The following is an 18440-nucleotide window of genomic DNA, read 5'->3' as shown; positions in this document are numbered from 1 at the left end:
TGCCAGCACTCTGCCACACGTCCAGCTATGGTTTGCTGGAAAGGTGCCATTTTTGTGACTCAGTGCATAATTGAAAGAACTGCTATTGAATTTATCGGTTAGGATTTTGGGGTGTTTGGGGCATTTTGTTTGTTTTTAAACCAGTGGGGCATAGAGCACTCTGAGTTTCTCACTAATCTCTACACTTCAATACTGACTTTGTCTCACAGCCAATAATAGCTTTTTCCTTTACCCGTCCTCATTCCACTTATCACTAAACTACTGTAATACTAAAACTGAAAAATAACAAAAACTTTTAAGAATTGGCCAATTATTTGTTCCCCAAGATGCTGCTGCTCGAAACCAAGCCTGCCATCTACTGGCACCTTTCTCAACACGCAGTCAGTTATAAGCTAAAAACGCACATCTCTGAATACAGAGAAAGTTTTTAACTGTCAGAAGAAAAACCTCGTACAAGTTCTCAAGGACAAAAGCTCCGCAAGTTTGAGAACAGACCAGAAACTGGATACAAGGACAGTTTTTCCATATGCCACTCATCTGGCAATTTATTGTAAGTCCCTGTAGAGAAACTTACTCTAAATGCGGAGCTGTATTGTGGACTTTCTTTGCCAATTGTTGATAGCATGGCCACTTGACAGAGAATAACATAAAGTTACAAAACGACAGTAATAAACCACGCTTCCAAGTTGCCTTCAATGGAATTGCTCAAAAGCGATGAGCTAGTCCCGTAAGTGACGCTTACCAGAATGACGGGATGACAACAGGTACCGATGCACATTGATGCTCCCACGTGAGGAGGTTCTGAAGGATTAGCGGGGGGGAGGGGGGAGGAATCAGACACAGCTAATTTTCCTTGGTAAAAGCAGCAGCTGAAAACTTAAGGAAATATTTTGACAACTACATTTCAGACCAGAACCACTTTCAAACCCGAAGGCGGTGCACTGTCTCGGTGGTTTTCGCTCCATCACGGCAAGGTGAGCCCGGCCTCACGCAGCCTCCGCAGCACCGAAGCCGCCGTGACTGCGCTCCCGCACCAGCAGCTGGCCTGCCCACCAACCAGCAGCGCGGGGCTCGACTCCAGGACTGCTGGCCAGGGGTTTTATCACCAAAGCCACACAAAGGGGACGAGCACAGCAATACCAGCTCAGCTCATTAATTCCCGATCAGCCTCTGCAGTTCAGTTTCCCACCAACCCGGCCAGCAGCAGAGGAGCGAGCAAGTAAAGCTCTGCCGTGAGTCACCCCCCAAACTGACAGCAAAGAAATCCCGCACCTATTTGCTCCTTCCCTGCAGATACCTCGCTGTTCCTCTGCACTTTTCCCTTCCTCCTTCTCTTCGACCAAGGCTCCCAACAGATCAGAGAAGCCCAGCCCTCCTCGTAATCAGAAATGTCTTTGCAGAATACAGCTGGAATTACGGAAACATTCCTGGTGCCTTACAGCCCTGTCCTCCCCCCGCAGAAGTGCTGCTCCACACTCGCCCAGGTTGGCATCTCCGTCCTGTTTGCCACTTGCTGGAACAGGAAATTATTCCCTGTTTGCACTTTCCCACAAGCTAGAAAAGATCTGAGCCACCAGATCCAGAATGAGTCACACAGATATCTGATGCTGGTAAACTACTTTTTTTGGTTTAAAGACGCACACAACCCGACTTACCACTTTTTTCTGATGCCTGTCTGTAATGTGCTTATTGTAACGCACACATAAAATTAACTCAGCTTAAAAATAAGTTAAATCACATTACCTTGAAATTTAGAGAACACTGCTGTGTGCGCAGCTCACTTCTCTATCCTATTATACATTTTTCTCATAAAGCACTAAGAAGAAATGGCAGTTACCTTTCCCTTATTTCCCTTTTTTCATTTTAGTCTTTTAATTACAGGTTTCTTTCTTTGGATTAACCAGGAAGACCTGTGACTGTTTTCCTATCAGTTTGTAGTTGAAAAATAATTCTGATAAGACGACAAATATATTTCATTTAATATTGTCTTGGCTGAATTTTTATTCCGATTTAGCTTCATGTTCTTCTCTAACATAATACTAAAGTCACGAGCAGAAACACTGAGAGCACTTTCTGATGGACTTCAGGAGTACAGCCTCTCCCCCCCCCCCAGTAATTTAACATTAATGGACTGTAAAATTACTTCAAAAAAAAAAAAAAACAAACAAAAAAAACCACAACTATCTCCCTGCCAGTGATGGCATGACTTCTATTTCAAGCAACATTTTAATTCAAGAGCCTAATATTTTAACCTCATTCTCTAAAAGCCTTAAACTGTTTCATAAACTCCTTTACAAACATCTTCAAACAACTCCAACCTCCTCAAAATAGCACACAGACTGTTTACGCAGCAAAGAGCCAACAACAAGGCGCAGTTACCCATCTCCTTAATCAAAGTTATTTCAAGTGCAATGCTATGTACAAATCTAGCAGAGAGCTGTAGGCCAAAATTTTACAAAGCAAAGAGATTTTCAGGTCTTTCAAGTTCAGGGTCTGTCTCTAAACACCTTCAAAGTGTCCACATTTCCGATGAAAGCAGTGCTTTCTCTCTAAAGGTAACCTTAATCTATAATACTAAAAGCATTTCTTCTTAGCTTGCACCTCTAGTACAAACTCTGCCTGTTCTGCACCTCAGGCAATAGCTCCATAGCTTGTAAAACTACTAAAAGACAAGCCTCAATTTCTGTTTTTGTTTACAAACACATACTGCACTCGTGAAAGTACAGTCGCTTGCAGCTAGTTACAAACCTTTCACATCCCTGGATTCTTAACTTTGCAGGAGTCACAATCATTCCAAGAAAAAATTTTGCAGCTTTACAGACAGGCAAAAGTCCGTCCAGAGAAGAGGGTTCTCCAGAATCATCCGAAATTCTCAGAACTGGCAAATGAAGTGCCTGTCCACCAACAGCCCATCGCAATTCAGACCAGCACAGCACAACCACCCAGAAGGCTGGGAAATCACCCACTACTCAGGCTGAAGTGATGTATTCTCAAGCTTCCTCGATTCAATGGTTTTATTTTTCTTAAGAATATTTCCAGAGGACAGAGAGACACAGACATTTCACAAGTCTTCCTTTTCAGCTCTTTCTTCAATCCTTTAAGAGAAAAAAAACACCTGCAAATTGAATCTTTTTAGTAAACGCCAACAGTGCTCTCAGCTCTGGCTAGGAGACAGCCCCTGCCCCAGAGAGCTCCCAGTCTAGGAGAGAGCGCAATACAAAGGTGAGGGCCATGGGGAAAACAAACACGGAAGGCGACACGGTTTGTCATGTCACTGTGCCATACACGGAGACTGCTACATCTCATTGTGCTGGCAGTCAGTACGCAGACACCGAGCAGACCCGCACTGCACATAACAGAACATGTTCTCTCTGCAGGTGCTTGGAAGGGAGAAGGTAAAGAAGCTCTCAAGAAAGTTTTCAAGGCAGTCCTGTGACGAGGAAGGCATTTGTTCCTTGCAGAAATTTTTGCCTATTTACTTTTTTTTTTTTTTTTTGAAGAATATAAAATTATAGTTTTAACACGCCAAAAACGCATTCATCAAATCAGTTGCCTTACAAAAATAAAACAACGTGTTTCTAAAATAATATCAATATGGTTGGAAAAAATAAATACATGTATCCACGCTACCTTGTTAAAACACAAAAAAGTAGTTTCTTACTGAAAAGTAGCCATGGAGTCCCAATTACAGCAGCAACCGCTCAGAGCATCCTTCTCTTACACACGAAGAAGAGTCCAATGCAGCAAAGAACAGATTCTTAATAAATGAAACAAATATATAGGAATGCATTCCTTATAAGAAAGTACAGAACGTTTTTGCCTTTGCTGAATGACAGAGGCTAAAAAAAAAAACAGTGTTCCATGATATACCCTGCTGAAATTTTCTGGTATTTCCAAGTAGTGAGAGGCTAACACCTTTTCTTTTGTTAGGAAAAAGCAGAAAAGTAAAGCCCCATCCGCAAATCTGATCGTTTGTGAACATGTGTATGGTCCCCTGATTGAGCAAAAAATTAATCCTTCTTAAAAATACCGAGCTACTCTTCCCCCCACTCCCCACACAGCAACTCTCACGTACAGAAAGAAGACATTTTAATACAATGCTACCTACAGAAGGACTTTTACAGCGTAGGGAGCCAGTGACAGCTCGACCTCAGGCAGGAGACTTTTACTGCTTGGGAGTACAAGCTGCACCAGTTCAGGATGGTCCAACACGAAATCAGTGCTTCCATGGCAGCTCCTTGCAACTCGAGGGCTAGTTCATTGCCCCGAGCTCCTGCTGTCAGGAGGCAGTCGCAGTTTGGCCGGTAGTAGTCACAGTGCTCTAGGTGATAGGAGGCAGGGTACCCCATTCCCCACTCTCATAAGGCAGTCGTACCACTCCAGGAAATCAGTTTCCTTCTTGAAGGTTTCAGGTTTTTGTCCTCTTTTTTAGTTGTTTTTCTACCTACTCAAAAGGAGCAGCATGCCCAGATTAACAACAGTGGTCAAGTAGGCAAAGAACAAAATGTCCACAATGCAAGCTCTACATAGGTTTACAATGTACTGGTCATGCATAAACCCCTACAGATCCTGGCAGGCATTTAAACATTTAAGTCGATGTAAGATCAAATTGCTAATGAACTGACTGCTGAATGGACTGTAGCCAGCTTGAAATCACTGGTAGGTTCTGCATCTGATGTCACAAGACTTAAGTCATATCAAGTCAGTGGTCATCTACTTTAACCCTTTTTGCTTTCAAGGAAAGATGCTGCAAGAAAAGAAAATAAAAGAAAAATTGCTTAGCATATACACAATTAGAAAAACGCTCAAATAGAATGCTTTCAGTCTTTAATCCCAAATTAAATAATTCTTATGCATATATCAAAGACCACCCTTCCCAAGCTCTGCCTGTTACTAATATAGCTAAAATAAACCTATGAAATCCAAAACCCACATGTCCCAAAGAGGTATTCTGGCTCAGTATTAAAAAACAACAACAACAAAATTATCTTCTAGTACTTCTGTACTAACTGCAAGCATAGGAGCAACTTCCCACTGGAAGCAAGTTGCCAGTGTGTAAACACACACAGAGAGACACATGTGCTCCCAACAACACATCTGCACGATCCCTAGGAGTATGTACATGAAGTGTAAGTTTTTAACTAATGTATTAACACTGCAGCCGTAGTTGCATTGGACCTTTGAACCTCTAGGCTCTTAGAGAAAAAGGCCCGCACAAATGTGGAATGAAGACATGAAGAAATTCCTGCAAAATTTGGAATGAGACATAATTGACTGAGATCATGATCAAGCTGTAGAAGAAAAATCTTTTCACACAGAATCCTATTCAGTTGTAATTTGTTATTAACATGATACAGGAATAAAAATTCTTGTTATTTCAGGAATCTCTTATTAGTACAAAGATGTATCCTTCAGTACAAAAACAGTCTGAATGTCTATAAATTAGCATAAATTTGTGTGTCTTGCAATGTCTTGCTTATTCAAAATCTACAGGTACAATTCAAAGCTTTACACAACAGGAATATTTCAAATTTTCAAACGTTTTATAAGGACACCCCGGCCTTTTGACTGATAAGGATAAGTGACCAAACTGGAAAAGACAATTTAGCTCAAAACCAGCAGTATCCTCCAGAGCTTCCACTTATTTTAGACTGAAAGCAATGCTTAGGTCATACTGCAAACCAAGTTCACCTCTATCAAATCAAAAGGATGACAATGGTAAAAATTAGGTTCTGATGTCACTTCATAGAGTATCTACAGCAGTAGTAGTACTACCTTGAAAAACATGTTCTCTCAGTCAGGTAGGTAGTACTACTTAAGACAAGTCGTCTGCGCTTACAAAAAGAAACTCAAGTTTTGCCCAAACAAGTCATTGAGTCACATTCCCCAACCCACCTATCTAAAGGAAAACCTCACACCAAACTTTAGCCCATGGAGGGGTCATATCATAATGGGATGTTATGTTGTGTATGGGATGTTACAACATGGAAATATGTGAGTCAAAAGGACTAGCGATGCCAGGAGCAGATTTGATACAACTGGAACATTGGCTCATCTCCTTTTTATACCATGCTTTCAAAATGCCTAACAGCAGAGAAAGACCCAAAGGTCTACCCTGCAGGGGTCATTATCACCTTTGTCAAAAAGGCAGAAAATACTCGGCTATTTAGTAAGTGTGTGTATAGATGGCAAGCATCCGGATAACTGAGATGAATTATCCAAGCTCAACTTCAAAAAACCAAACCAAAACAAAACCAACCCCATTGAGTCAATTACATGGACAGATGCCAATACTGTTGTACACTGTAACCACAGAGGTATGTCCTAAGGTGCTCCATGCACTAGGGTGTTTTTCTTTTTTTCAAAAACCCCAGGAAGTGAAAGAAAACAGACACCAGATTCTCCAAAAAGTCAAACAGCATAGCAGATGTATCAATCAGAAACAGCCATTTCTGTTGCTTATATGCACGAACAGATCTCGTTTTGCATAGGTCTGATATGCAAGTGCGTATTTTCACTCAGTGTTTTGGAAATACTTCACTAATTTACAATATAAAGCTCAGTAGTTATTAATCTCCCATGGGAAATTCACACGCAAGATCAATCTGGTAATCTTGCCTGTAGAATATTTACATGCAATGTGGTATCAACAGCTCCAGCATAACCAACATTTAGATAATATTTAATACCAATCCAGTTCTCAGAAGAACCAGTGAAGAAGTCCAGATTGATGGATTCACATGGGACAGAGTTGATAAAGGATGGTGGTAACTATTAAAAGATGTGTTTATATCACACACAACAGAATTTACAATATCGTTTGCACAAATAACAGCTGCTCTTCACCACTTTAGGTCTGAACAAATCAGAGCTGTGGTAAACATAATTAAGGCTCAAAAAAAAGGCTCAGGATTTGCACAAACATCTGCAAAGCATGCAAAACTTCTCTAAAATTATTGTGCAAAGTATGACCACTGCCTAGCTACAGTGTTGCTCAGAAGTGCTACCAAGTGCCTATATTTCAGTGTAAAATCATTGAAGGCTTCATTTACTGGAATGATATACTATTTTGTAACTTTGAGATCACGTCTGTTGGCTGGATAATAGGGAAAAAGCTTTCATGCATCAATTCATCATCCCCTTTCTTTATACAAAAAAACACTACAATGAAAAAAACAAATTCACTTTTGTACCACTAAACAGACAACAACCAAACATAAACACTTAAAAAGTTCAGATACAAGAGCTGCTAATACAGCAATGGTACCGTTTGGGCTTTATGCCGATTCCGTACCGTTCCTTGCTGGTAAAAATGAGGTGCCAGTTCCAAGAGCCATGCAGATTCAACAGCAGTCACATCTCTCATGTAGTATTTAGCAGTCTGTATGACTTCATTGTAGACTACCCTAGGAGAAAGGAGAAAAAAAAAGTGTTTGCTATAAAGCAATGAGGGAGAGAGATGATTAACAGCATATTTAGACAGTTTCACAGACATGCTGCCAGAGGTAGTATTTACAGAGTGACAAGAGAGTCTGTAAGTTACAATACACACTCTCACCTCTTTTCCTCTGGTTGTTCAGAGTACTCTACATTAAGACAACCTTTAGACTGCCATTAAAAACACCTTCACATACTACCAGGACACATGGATGCAAGGTATAAAAGGAAGAGTATTTCTTGTAATGGGGCCAAGAGGGACTCAGATGCTTTGGAAGCGAGAATAGTTACTCTGTGATATCATGAGGAAGGATGTCAAAAGCACCAAAACCCTGGACCCATAACAAGCAGGGCACAAATCACAGCATGACTATCCCTGGTGCCTGTCTGCAGACAAGCAAGGTAAGGATCAGAGGAAGAAATCAGCTTTAACTACTGCCAGAAAATTTCCTGGTAAGAGATTTAGAAACAGACAGCCACGTGGACTCAGTCCATGCTGCCAGCATGAGCAGGTTGCCAGCATGGGCAACCTATTTCTGAGTTCACCCTTCAGTAGGGAAAGTCATTTTAACCAAGGAAGCACAAACCCACGCACTGAAGGGTTACTCATCAAAACCAGAAGTCATTATCTGCCTTCTATACACATTAGAGCTGCAAACCCACAAGGTTCATTGTCTCTCATTAATTGGTATTTTGATCTCAAAAGCAAAGAGGGAAGAGTCCAAAATTCTCTTCTCCGCCAAATGTGGACTGAGACCTAATAACTAATACAACTAAAGTGAAATCTGAGGAAAACAAACAGGAATGAGAACACGTTTTATATACACCTGTGACAGATAGAGAAATGAAGCCCTCTGTATAGGATGGGTGCCCAGGCAGCAGTAGCACTGAAACTAGGGTTACTGAGTAAGTTAAACTCATGTCTTACAGGATGCCAATAAGCCAGCAGCATCTTTAGGCTAGCAGCAGCAATACCACACAGCCTTAAAGACAGCTCTGTGCCTGTTCTGCAACACAGAGGTCCAAAAAAGAGATTTAAGCCCAGAATCAGCATTCCTAAATTGCCAGCAATCCTGCTGCCACCAACAGCAAACAGGCTGTGACGCAAAGAACTAGCAAAACCTTAAGACTGCTAAGACTTCCAGCTAGCTGTCTACAGCACTGCTTTTCTACACGTCTGGCAGTGCCCAAGGTTGGGATGGAAGTTCTACACTGAGTGCTCATCATATAAAAGCTGAGCTCCGGAGGAGCTGTATGATGGAGAAAAGAATTCTTCCAGTCCTGTCTACCACTAGACTTTCTTTCCAGATTAATTTCTTCACAATTTATTTCCTTACTGTCTGTCACTCTCCCATAACCCAACCTCTTTCAGGATGTTCCTTCTGAAATTTTCTACCTCACAGCAGGTATACCTGCAAAGTATTCTTTTTACTATTTCCACCAAGTTGTATTTTATTTTTAATAGCAGTGACAGGAGGTTAAAAAACTGTCAGAACAGCAGCAAATCAGGTTGGTTTCAGTGGCAAAAGTTGCTTTTGCTACACTGCTCAACTCAGCCCTGAAGAATCGGTACAGCGAGCTGGACTCACTTTTAATCTGTGAGCCAGTGTAACTGGTGGCTAAGTTCCAGTCACACTTCTGCAAACCCTGCGCACCAGGGGTAGGATCCCAGTTCAGAGATAGCAGATGACACTGGCCAAGTTTATCCTTCAAAGTCTCAGCAACAGGCAAAGAAGGACAACAGTCCAAATGCTTCAGGTTGATCATGCTGAACCCGACAGTTAAACACATTTCTACTCATTATCTGAGCATCTTTGACGTGCAAATGGAATTGTAATACCCCAGCTAATATGGAAGTACAACCGTTTCTTTCCTCAATCTGCTAGACAGCCATAACTTTTCGCATCATGCATTTTACATGTATGCCTTCTCCTAGCAAGCCATTTGCGATTACTGCAGCACCTATCTGACAGGATATTTCCTTAATAGGCTTAATGAACGTAAATTAACCCTAGTTCTATCTAGATACAGAGACTACTTGGAGAGCAATCTGCAGTGCAAGATATGGTATCCATTAAAAAAAAAAGTCACCCGACTCTGCTTTCCAACCTTTGCAGGTTTTTTTGGCAGCTAAACATCACAATTTCCCTGATATATTTGGATACCGCCTACAAAAAGTTACAAAGGAAATACCAATTGAATTCTCTCTGTGGGAACCATGACCTTCTACATCTATTCGTCCACTGATGGAGAAAAGTCATTCATGAAAACGTCCACATGCTGGAATGTCTTACAGAGATAAAGCAAGTGAAAGCAGCTGTAACTTACCAGCGCGGAGGTTTCTCTGCATACAACACTGAAGTGGGGTGGATATGAAGTTCATGGTCATCACGGATAGTCCTTGAAAGGAAGATATGATTCAGACTGTGCGCTTATTTATTGCTTAACATTTGGTTCCTTTCATCCACAGTAAGAATGTTAATAAAAGGCAACAATGAAAGAACTGGAGTAAATGACAAACACTTGCATTTAATGAAAAGATTAAGCCAGCCTTAAATCCTGGCCAGAGGAACAACTGGTAATTTAACTCCCTAAAAGAGTTCTATCTACATTCAATGAACAAGTAGTGTTTCAGGCTTTTATTCAGTGCACTGACAGTGCTACAACAGAGACAGTGTACTTGTTTATATTAACACAAGCTAATTACTATTGGTAACAGCTTCCCACTATCAATAACTTTATTTATATTTCCCAAAAAGAAGAGATAAACATTGAAGCAGTTTGAAAATAGAAAACTTAAAATATTTAGTAAATCAATTGCCATGTGTTTCTTATTGCAAGTGTCTAAAGAAGCATCTATTTGTTGACTATACTTAGATTTATCTAGTCAAAGATGCTTTTAAACTAAGCAATAGTTGTAAAGCAACTACACGTATTCACCTATAAGCTCCAGTAGAGTGGAATTTAGCTGCATTAGCAAAGAATCCAGAAACTATGCATCTCAAAACAGGATCTGGATCACCTGAAAAGAAGATTTTTTTCTGTAAAATGAGCCAGTGAAATAGCAAAAACCCCTAAAACACCACTTAATCTCCTCAAACAACTTTGCACAGTGCATCAGGCTTTGATAGCAAAGGCTTGAAGGCAGACAAACCCTGCAATCTCTTTTGATTTCAATTTCACAGTAAATCAAAATTATTACGTAAAAAACTACTGTTGCCACTGGCATCTCCATGCAAACAGCTTCACAGGCTGCCCAGGGAGGTTGTGGAGTTTCCTTCTCTGGAGATATTGAAGACTCAGCTGGACAAGGTCCTGTGCAGCCTGCTCTGGGTGACCCTGCTTTGGCAGGAGGGTTGGACTAGATGACCCACAGAGGTCCCTTCCAACCCCGAACATTCTGTGATTCTGTGACTCTTAGAGCAACCTTGTGTGACAGCTAAGCATTTAAGTCTGAAAAATCAGACTGCAGAGCAGTTAGAGGTAAGTGCCAAGAACTAGTCATGGCATCCATGTATGCACAGCACTGCTGGAAATCCAGTCCCAATGACTACATCATTTTGAACATACTATAAAAAAGGTTTTTTGAAAAGCAAAAAGAAGGAAGAGCTGACCTATTTATGACTCTTTTGGTAAATCTGTCCATTAAATGTGCAATCAATGGTGATAATCTCTTGCTGGAAAACTTAACTTATGAAGACTAGACTAAACATCAGTTGTAAAAATGGGCTAAAATGCTCTTCTACAGTCATTTTCAGGAGAAAAAATTTGGTTTAGTTAACATTATTTTAGGCTAGGGAGAAAATACTTCAAAGGTCACAAGAAAAGCAGGAAGCAGACCGGCAATTAGAAGACTACCTTTAATATGTATTGGACAGTTTTAAAAAAAAAAAAACTTTTCACCTTCACTGGACTTCTTTGGCACTTTAAAGCGGACGAGAAGCTTTTTCAGCTGTTCTCTTACTACAGAAGCTCTAACAAGCCCTTTGTAGTTCAGAAAGTGTTCCTGACACCACTGAGAGCTCTTGCTGTGCTGTACAGTGAGAAGAACAGAAAAAATTACAAAGAAATACCATCAGCAAATCTTCTGTCTCCTACAATATATGTATTGTAGTTTCCCCTGAAAATTACCTATTTACATAGCAACTAACAAGGATACATAACACCAGTAACTACAAAACATGTTTCAAACAGCATCTAAATAGCAGCATACCAAATGTCACGGGTATTTTCAAACAGATGTGCTTCATTTCTTCATATGTGGTGAAAGAGAATAGCATCAGTCATTCCATTCTCACACACAAATGCATCATATCATAAAGTAGTCTGGTTTCCATCTCAAAATGTATACAACCTTCTCCGTAAACCGTTTTCACTGGTCTTTTCTATGCAAAGAACTACCTCACCAGAAGCCAGTACTTACTCCAAGAGCCTCTGCATTTGGCTGTTTCTAAGAATTAGGGGGATACGAAATTTAAATGGGAACATTTCAGCTGGTGCCTGACTGATTGCTTTGGGGCTGGGGAGATGGAAGTCAGCTTTTAAACACTTGAGTGGTTATACTGCTTCAACTCAACACTGCTGTAAGTGTATTATTACAGAAGTGCTTTATATGAGCAAAATACACTACTCCCAAATAGGTATAGCACTTCAAAACTGTTAAGTAAAACCTCAGCTTACAGAGAAGTATTACAATTGATGTTAAGCCTTAGGGTAAATACATCAGGTCAATGAAAAAGAGGATATGATGATCAACGAGGTAATTTAAAAAAAAAAAAAGCCTGCTTGGTTTAGATGCAATTTATCATCAGTAAAACTCAGATACATCTATAGAAAAGATGACAGAATATGAATTTCATTTGGAATTTACATATCTGTTTTTCCCAGGCCCTTTAAAAAATGCCAGTCTCCTTGAAAATATAGTTCCCTACCTATAAAACTTCCACGTTGTACCCAAACCAAATTCTTTCTATTCTCTGTGCAGAGGAACTGCAGAAGGTCTCTGGCAAAATATGACCAGAACATCTTTTAAAGCAGAATTACCACTTAACAGACTTAGTAAGTCCTCAGCTTTGAGGATGCCATATCCAGAACTTCCAGAATTGGAACTGAGGACCTCAGGTTCTTCCCATTCCTGCAAATCCACATACAATTGCACTGACTTACTTTGACAAAGGCTTCATAAACATTAAGCATAGTAAGATGATCACCTTCTTCCACAGCAAACTTTCTGTGTTGCCTGGCCTAGAGAAGAAGAAACATTTTTACAGGCAGATTGATTTTCGCAATACTCATGCCCAGTACACTCAGTTCCCATCATCTGCATATTTCCTGGCGACTATCAAAACTCCTGCCCCCTAGGGTAGTTCCTCTAGGCAAAAGCAATATTTTGCTAACCCACCTATATTCAGGAGCACTTTTAAAACTGAAATTAGAAAAACAAACTGAAAACAAGCCCCCAAAATCCAAGAGCAGAATGCATTAAAATTAGGCTCCTGCTACCTATTAAGAATTTGTTACATCCTAATACTTTCTTTTCTGTTCCTCTTGGAAGGAAGTGGTGTTTGGGGAGGTTTATTTTTTTTGTTTGGGGTTTCCCTCTCCCCCAACTCTTATGGTGACCAGTATTGGTTTACAACCCTTCACATTTCTGGTTCTCAGAAGGAAGCTTTTAACAGTAGTAACAGACTCCAAGGTTCATAGAATCATAGGTTGGAAAAGACCTTTAAGATCATCGAGTCCAACCATCCACCCAACACCACCATTCCTACTAAACCATATCCTGAAGTGCCACATCTACACAGTTCCCACTGTTACTCAGTTTCTGCTTTCACCTATAACCAGTAGGTACAGTTCAAGACCTTGCTTCATTTTCATACCAAACTGCAGTCTGTAACGGCTAGCAATAAAACACTTGGCAGAAATACAGAAACATGGAACTAACAAGAAGAAAATGAGACACAACTGAACTTACAGCCTGAGCTTTTTGATTTGGAGGGATCACAAAGATGTTTTGAATCTGCATCATGGCAGCAATTGTCAAAATCTCCTGGGAGCAGCCAAAATTTCCTGAGGAGTAAGTGAAGAAATTCAATAAACGAAATACTTCTTCCATTCAACGCATCCTCATACAGAATAAAGGGGAAAGGAAGCAGAATGTATTTTTATAGTATATAAAACAAAAATACCGACACTCCTGGATTTTTTTTGAGAAAGTGAATGTTTTTAATGCAAACCTTAAAAAAGACAAATGCGTTAGATTTATTATTAGAGAGGTCCATGAGTTTAACCAAGTCTTTTCACTAAACACCATACCAAGATGAGGCATACAGTTTGCTTCAAGTTGAGCAAATATCTAATACTACACTATAATCACTAGAGGCCATATCCTCCACTCAGCACAAGACTGAAAAAATTCTGATTTTTTTTTTTCTCCTACCTGATTCCAGAAGCATCTTTGCAAACATAGGATTCAAAGGAAACTCTGCTATTCTCATTCCAAGAGGCTCTGTTAAACGGCAGTGCATATCCAAACCTACAGCATATTAATAAATGTAGCTGTGATACAGGCAAAAGTAGCACAGAAAGTCTTGTCTGGGGATTTAATGCGTACTAAAGAACCAAATTAAGAGCTAAAATACAGCAAATACACCTAAGAATTGCTGAATATATATTAAACTAAGCTTAAAGGTGCTCCTTAATATCCACTTACTCTCCTATGGATCACTAGTATTATTTTTTCAAAACACACTTGAACACACAAATTTCTTCATTTTGACCAAGTTCCATAGCTACTGCCACTGATTTAGAAAACTCACAGTCAAAGTCAATGCAATGGCCAGAGTGCCTACTAGTTGTTAGACTCATGCATCTCCTTTTTAGGTATTTATCAAGAACTTTGTTCATGGTGATGGGAAGCAGAAGTCCTGATGAGAATTAAAAAAGGGCATAATTATGGAACAGGCATAACTGTAGATACAGGAAGCACTACTGGGGGCAGAGGCATGGGTAGGGTGTTATTTTTATAAGTCACATCTGCTTCGGTCATGGAGAAAAATAATTTAACTTTAATATAATCTGAACTACAGATGTACAGCTCATGAAGACTCTCTGCAGTTTATACTGCCTGTGCAGCAATAAGTAAACTGTCAGCCACTTTCCAACTACAGTCTTTTTACTGGAGATGCACAGGACGGCGGTATGACAACTTGCTTTTCGATTCCCTGTTATCACTGATCAACCCTGCATCTTCACCAGTTTAGTTGCATGGCTTCCTACAGTCAAACACCTGCAGTAAGATTGACTCATGCAAGTCACCAGGCCATATCCTAATCCAGACCACTATGCTGAAATTTCAGCGAATGATTTAAATGGAAGAGAATTTCCATTGCAAGAGGACACAGGAAATAGAATAAAAAAATAAAAAACACAGACACAGAAAGTTATAAGAAGAAAAGAGCTCACTAAGGCAGGCAGCAAGGAGTGAGAACTGAAAAAGAAAACTGCACGTAAGCCAAGTTGTACAAGGTGTGACAAGAAGGCAGAGCACAAGAGAAGCTACACAAGGAGGGACACAGTCACCCAATAACAGGACTTTGGGGCACTGTAGATTGCATAAATAGCCACAGCAGAGTGGACTGAGGAAACACAACTGTGGCCCACGCATTATATAAACATATTATTTGTCAAACTGTGGGGTGGCAAAAAACCACAGCTGTACTTCAGCTATGTTTCAAAGAGAAAAGCAAAACCACAAATCAAGGTCATGAAATGAGATCTCCTATAACTCATGTCAGCGTATCCAAAACCACAGATACCTCTAGCAAGTGTTTAATCTCCTTTATTATTTGATATGCTATCATCTCACTTTTTATTTATGACAGTGTAGTAATTCACTCACCACACCCCTATACTGTTCAACAAAACCTAACAGCCATTTCACATAATGTCAAAACATTTTCCTCAGAAACAGGTACAAACGGCAGTTTATGTGAAATGATAAAGTAACACATTTAAGGACAAAGTCACAGAAACTGCAAAAATTAAGGTATGACAGCTTTCATTTGACCACTGCAATATAAGGCGTTTAAGCGCTACCAGCATGAATAGCTTAGAATATGCTGTCTCTCATCTACAGAAAGATGACTGGGTTCCTAAGCAGGAAAAAGGAGAAACTGTCATCTTTTTATAACTTTCTGCAGGTGCATCAAGCCATAACCCTTTGGCTTCTGCTGAATCCTACAAACCTCGGCGTGATTTTGCATGGATATATATAGCTCGTGCACAGATGTCTTTGTAGCAGTAACCCTGAACATACACAAAACGCCTGCAACGGATACAGGCTTGGAACACGTAAAAGTTTGCTTGAAATAATCTTGGAAGCAATCACTGTATCCATACACATATACCTACATATAGGAAATCGTAGATTTGAAGCTCTGCTTAGAAAAAGACACTGCAAAGGTTTTTCTTGAACATGCTCAGAACAGATTATTCAAGTACTGTGACACTAAAACTTTCCAGGTTAACAACCGCTAGTATGTGACGGGCTGAGGGATTAAAACACTCTGTCTTAAATGCAGGTGTAGTGGTTGTTTCTTATAGGCGACAACTTGCAAACAAATCTTCAACACAATCTTGGATCTGAAAAAGCTAAAAATAATGCAAATTTTTACTTGCTTAAATTATGCTTAAAAACAATAAACTCCAACTGACAACTCAGACTTTCAAAGGGGCATCAAAGGAGAAGGCTGAGAAGAGATACTCCTGACGTAATCAGTTTGACTCACTCTAAAATTAGTCAGTCTAAAACCAGTGATGTGTTTATTCAACAGAACTGTCTCAACCTTAAGAGCATCTGCTCTGCACAAGTTTCTTTCCTGGCACTGCACTGGCACAATAGAGTCCTGACCCTAAACTGCACTTTTGCATGCTATCACAATGCAGATGACGAAATACATGTTGATACTTGCATAAGAGAAATGTAGTCCTTACTGCACCTGCAAATGCGTGGGCAGCTTCACCTCTGCAACTTATATAAAATCTCCATAGTAAAGCACCCAAAACCTTAAACTTCAGCAAAAATTGGAGAGCGAATCCATAGATCACATGCATGCACACACATTTGTTTCCATCTTCAACGCCAACATCAGCACTCCTCTGCTTTGCTACAAAAGCTGGGCAGCCAAGAGAGTAACAACTCTGTACTTCTCTGTGAAGCTACCGTGAGCATAACACTTTCGCCAAAACCTCAAACAGCTAATCAGTGAGTTTATTGACCTTTCCTCTCCATTTCCCTAAGGTGGTTTTGGCTGTAAATCCACCCCTGCAACATGCTTCTGAGCCACTGTGAAGGTCCTTGTTCCGAGCTTGAAAAGGTTGCCAAGGACCAAGTGCCTTAAGTGAAACCCTCCTTTACAAGATGGACCTGAATCAGCAGAGAGCAAAATCACAGCCAGGCAGAGAGTTACAGCTTCACAGGAATAAGAAGAGAGCAGACTGCCACAAGTTACAGCACTGCATTTGTGACTGATGTAAAAACAAACCTCTGGAAGCTTCCAAAACTTACACAATCTACTTTACACTACTCTTTTTCTCCTGTTTATATTATAGAGCAAATATCGTTAACTTTGAATTAACTACAAACACTGAGTTAAAGGCAAACAGAGTTTTGTTTTGATTACTTGTTCTTGTGTCAAGTTTCTGTTTTAAGTTTGTTGCATTCAAAACGATTAAACAGCTGTCAAAAAAACCAACAATGTAACAGTTCTTCCTATAAACAAAATTAAACAGCATACACCCCACTCACCACAACAAAAAGGAATTGAAAACTGTGTAAAAAATATTACTACAGTGTGATTTGAGTGTTAGACATCCAACAGTGGCATGATGAATAAAACCAAAATGAACACTTTTAGAATCACAGCACATCTCCAGTTGGAAGGGACCCATAAGGATCATCGAATCCAACTCCCTGCTCTTCACAGGACTACCTAAAACTAAACCATATGACTAAGAGCGTTGTTCAGACTCTATGGAATTTGAGAACAAGCTGTGATCAGTCATTCAGAGAACATAATATAAAAAAAATTCTATTAAGGAGCTAAATAGTAGAAAAGTACTTTGAATTATGCTCTCGGGCTCTGCTAGACTAGCTTTTTCTTCTTTTCATTAGAAGTTTGTGTGTATCTGTTCATTTGCCCATAACCAGAAAGTTCAATACTAAAACTACAGCAGCCTCTCTGCAAGCTGCATGCAAACGAGCCCCTGTGCGTTTAAAAGCATGAAAAGCAGGCAGGCTGTGCACTGAAACACAGACACTGAGTGTGAGCAATGTAGGTCCAGTTCATCCAGGAGGACACGTGCTGCCTTTAGCAATGATCGGGGGGGTTAGTGGTTGCATCATGCATTCTTCACAGCCAACAGAATTGGAATGGTTTGACGTGCTACAGCTTTGAACTTTGCCTCAGCGGCAGGACCAACAACACTACTATCAACAGCACTACGCTCCGTCAGGTGTAGTCTTTTAGCCACAAGCCATACTACACTCGGAGCAGAGACACAGACAAGTATTCATTTTTAGAATTATAACTAGATTAGCTCTTAACTTTTGCCAGTCATACCTTCAAAACTGTACAATGAGGTCTGAAAACTAACATGTGACACTTGCTTTGCTTAGCCATCGGGAAGCACACTCTATTGGGTTGAATTCTAGTGTCCAGTGTCTGGTCTTTCCCAAATTCAAGCATCAGATTTTACTTAAAGTGTTTGGGCAGAGCTCTTGCGCACACATCGAGATAGTATAATGAGTGTAACATGCCATCAGAAAAATTTAAATGATACACTATGTTCTTTAAGTATGATCAAGGAATAAACAAAGTCACTATTACACTCAGCTTGCTAAATTCTGGGTTATGACACTCAGCCTAATCTTGAAAGGGGTGCGAAACCTTTACTTTCAACTTTTTTTGTTAATACTTGCAAGCGCTACATGTTTCCATCAT

General features: G+C 40.0%; 1 protein-coding gene across 2 annotated transcripts in view; it reads right to left on the bottom strand.

The window, feature by feature from the left end:
* Positions 1-2983: 2983 nt before the first annotated feature.
* The window catches only part of DHX35 (DEAH-box helicase 35), a 33633-nt gene continuing 18176 nt past the window's right edge, over positions 2984-18440 (bottom strand). The window contains exons 15-22 of one of the 2 annotated variants that reach the window (XM_075438443.1): positions 13877-13972; positions 13412-13506; positions 12604-12681; positions 11341-11470; positions 10378-10459; positions 9766-9837; positions 7268-7406; positions 2984-4747 (exon numbers count right to left, since the gene is read on the bottom strand). In XM_075438443.1, the coding sequence (XP_075294558.1) occupies positions 4703-4747; positions 7268-7406; positions 9766-9837; positions 10378-10459; positions 11341-11470; positions 12604-12681; positions 13412-13506; positions 13877-13972 (737 nt within the window). In that variant the 3' untranslated portion in view covers positions 2984-4702. The remainder of the gene's footprint in view (positions 4748-7267; positions 7407-9765; positions 9838-10377; positions 10460-11340; positions 11471-12603; positions 12682-13411; positions 13507-13876; positions 13973-18440) is intronic. The other variant, XM_075438444.1, reaches the window with a different exon arrangement.

The sequence above is a fragment of the Opisthocomus hoazin genome, chromosome 18 (genome assembly GCF_030867145.1).
Source record: "Opisthocomus hoazin isolate bOpiHoa1 chromosome 18, bOpiHoa1.hap1, whole genome shotgun sequence".
NCBI classification, from domain to species: domain Eukaryota; kingdom Metazoa; phylum Chordata; class Aves; order Opisthocomiformes; family Opisthocomidae; genus Opisthocomus; species Opisthocomus hoazin.
This window is presented reverse-complemented; position numbering and strand designations above follow the sequence as displayed.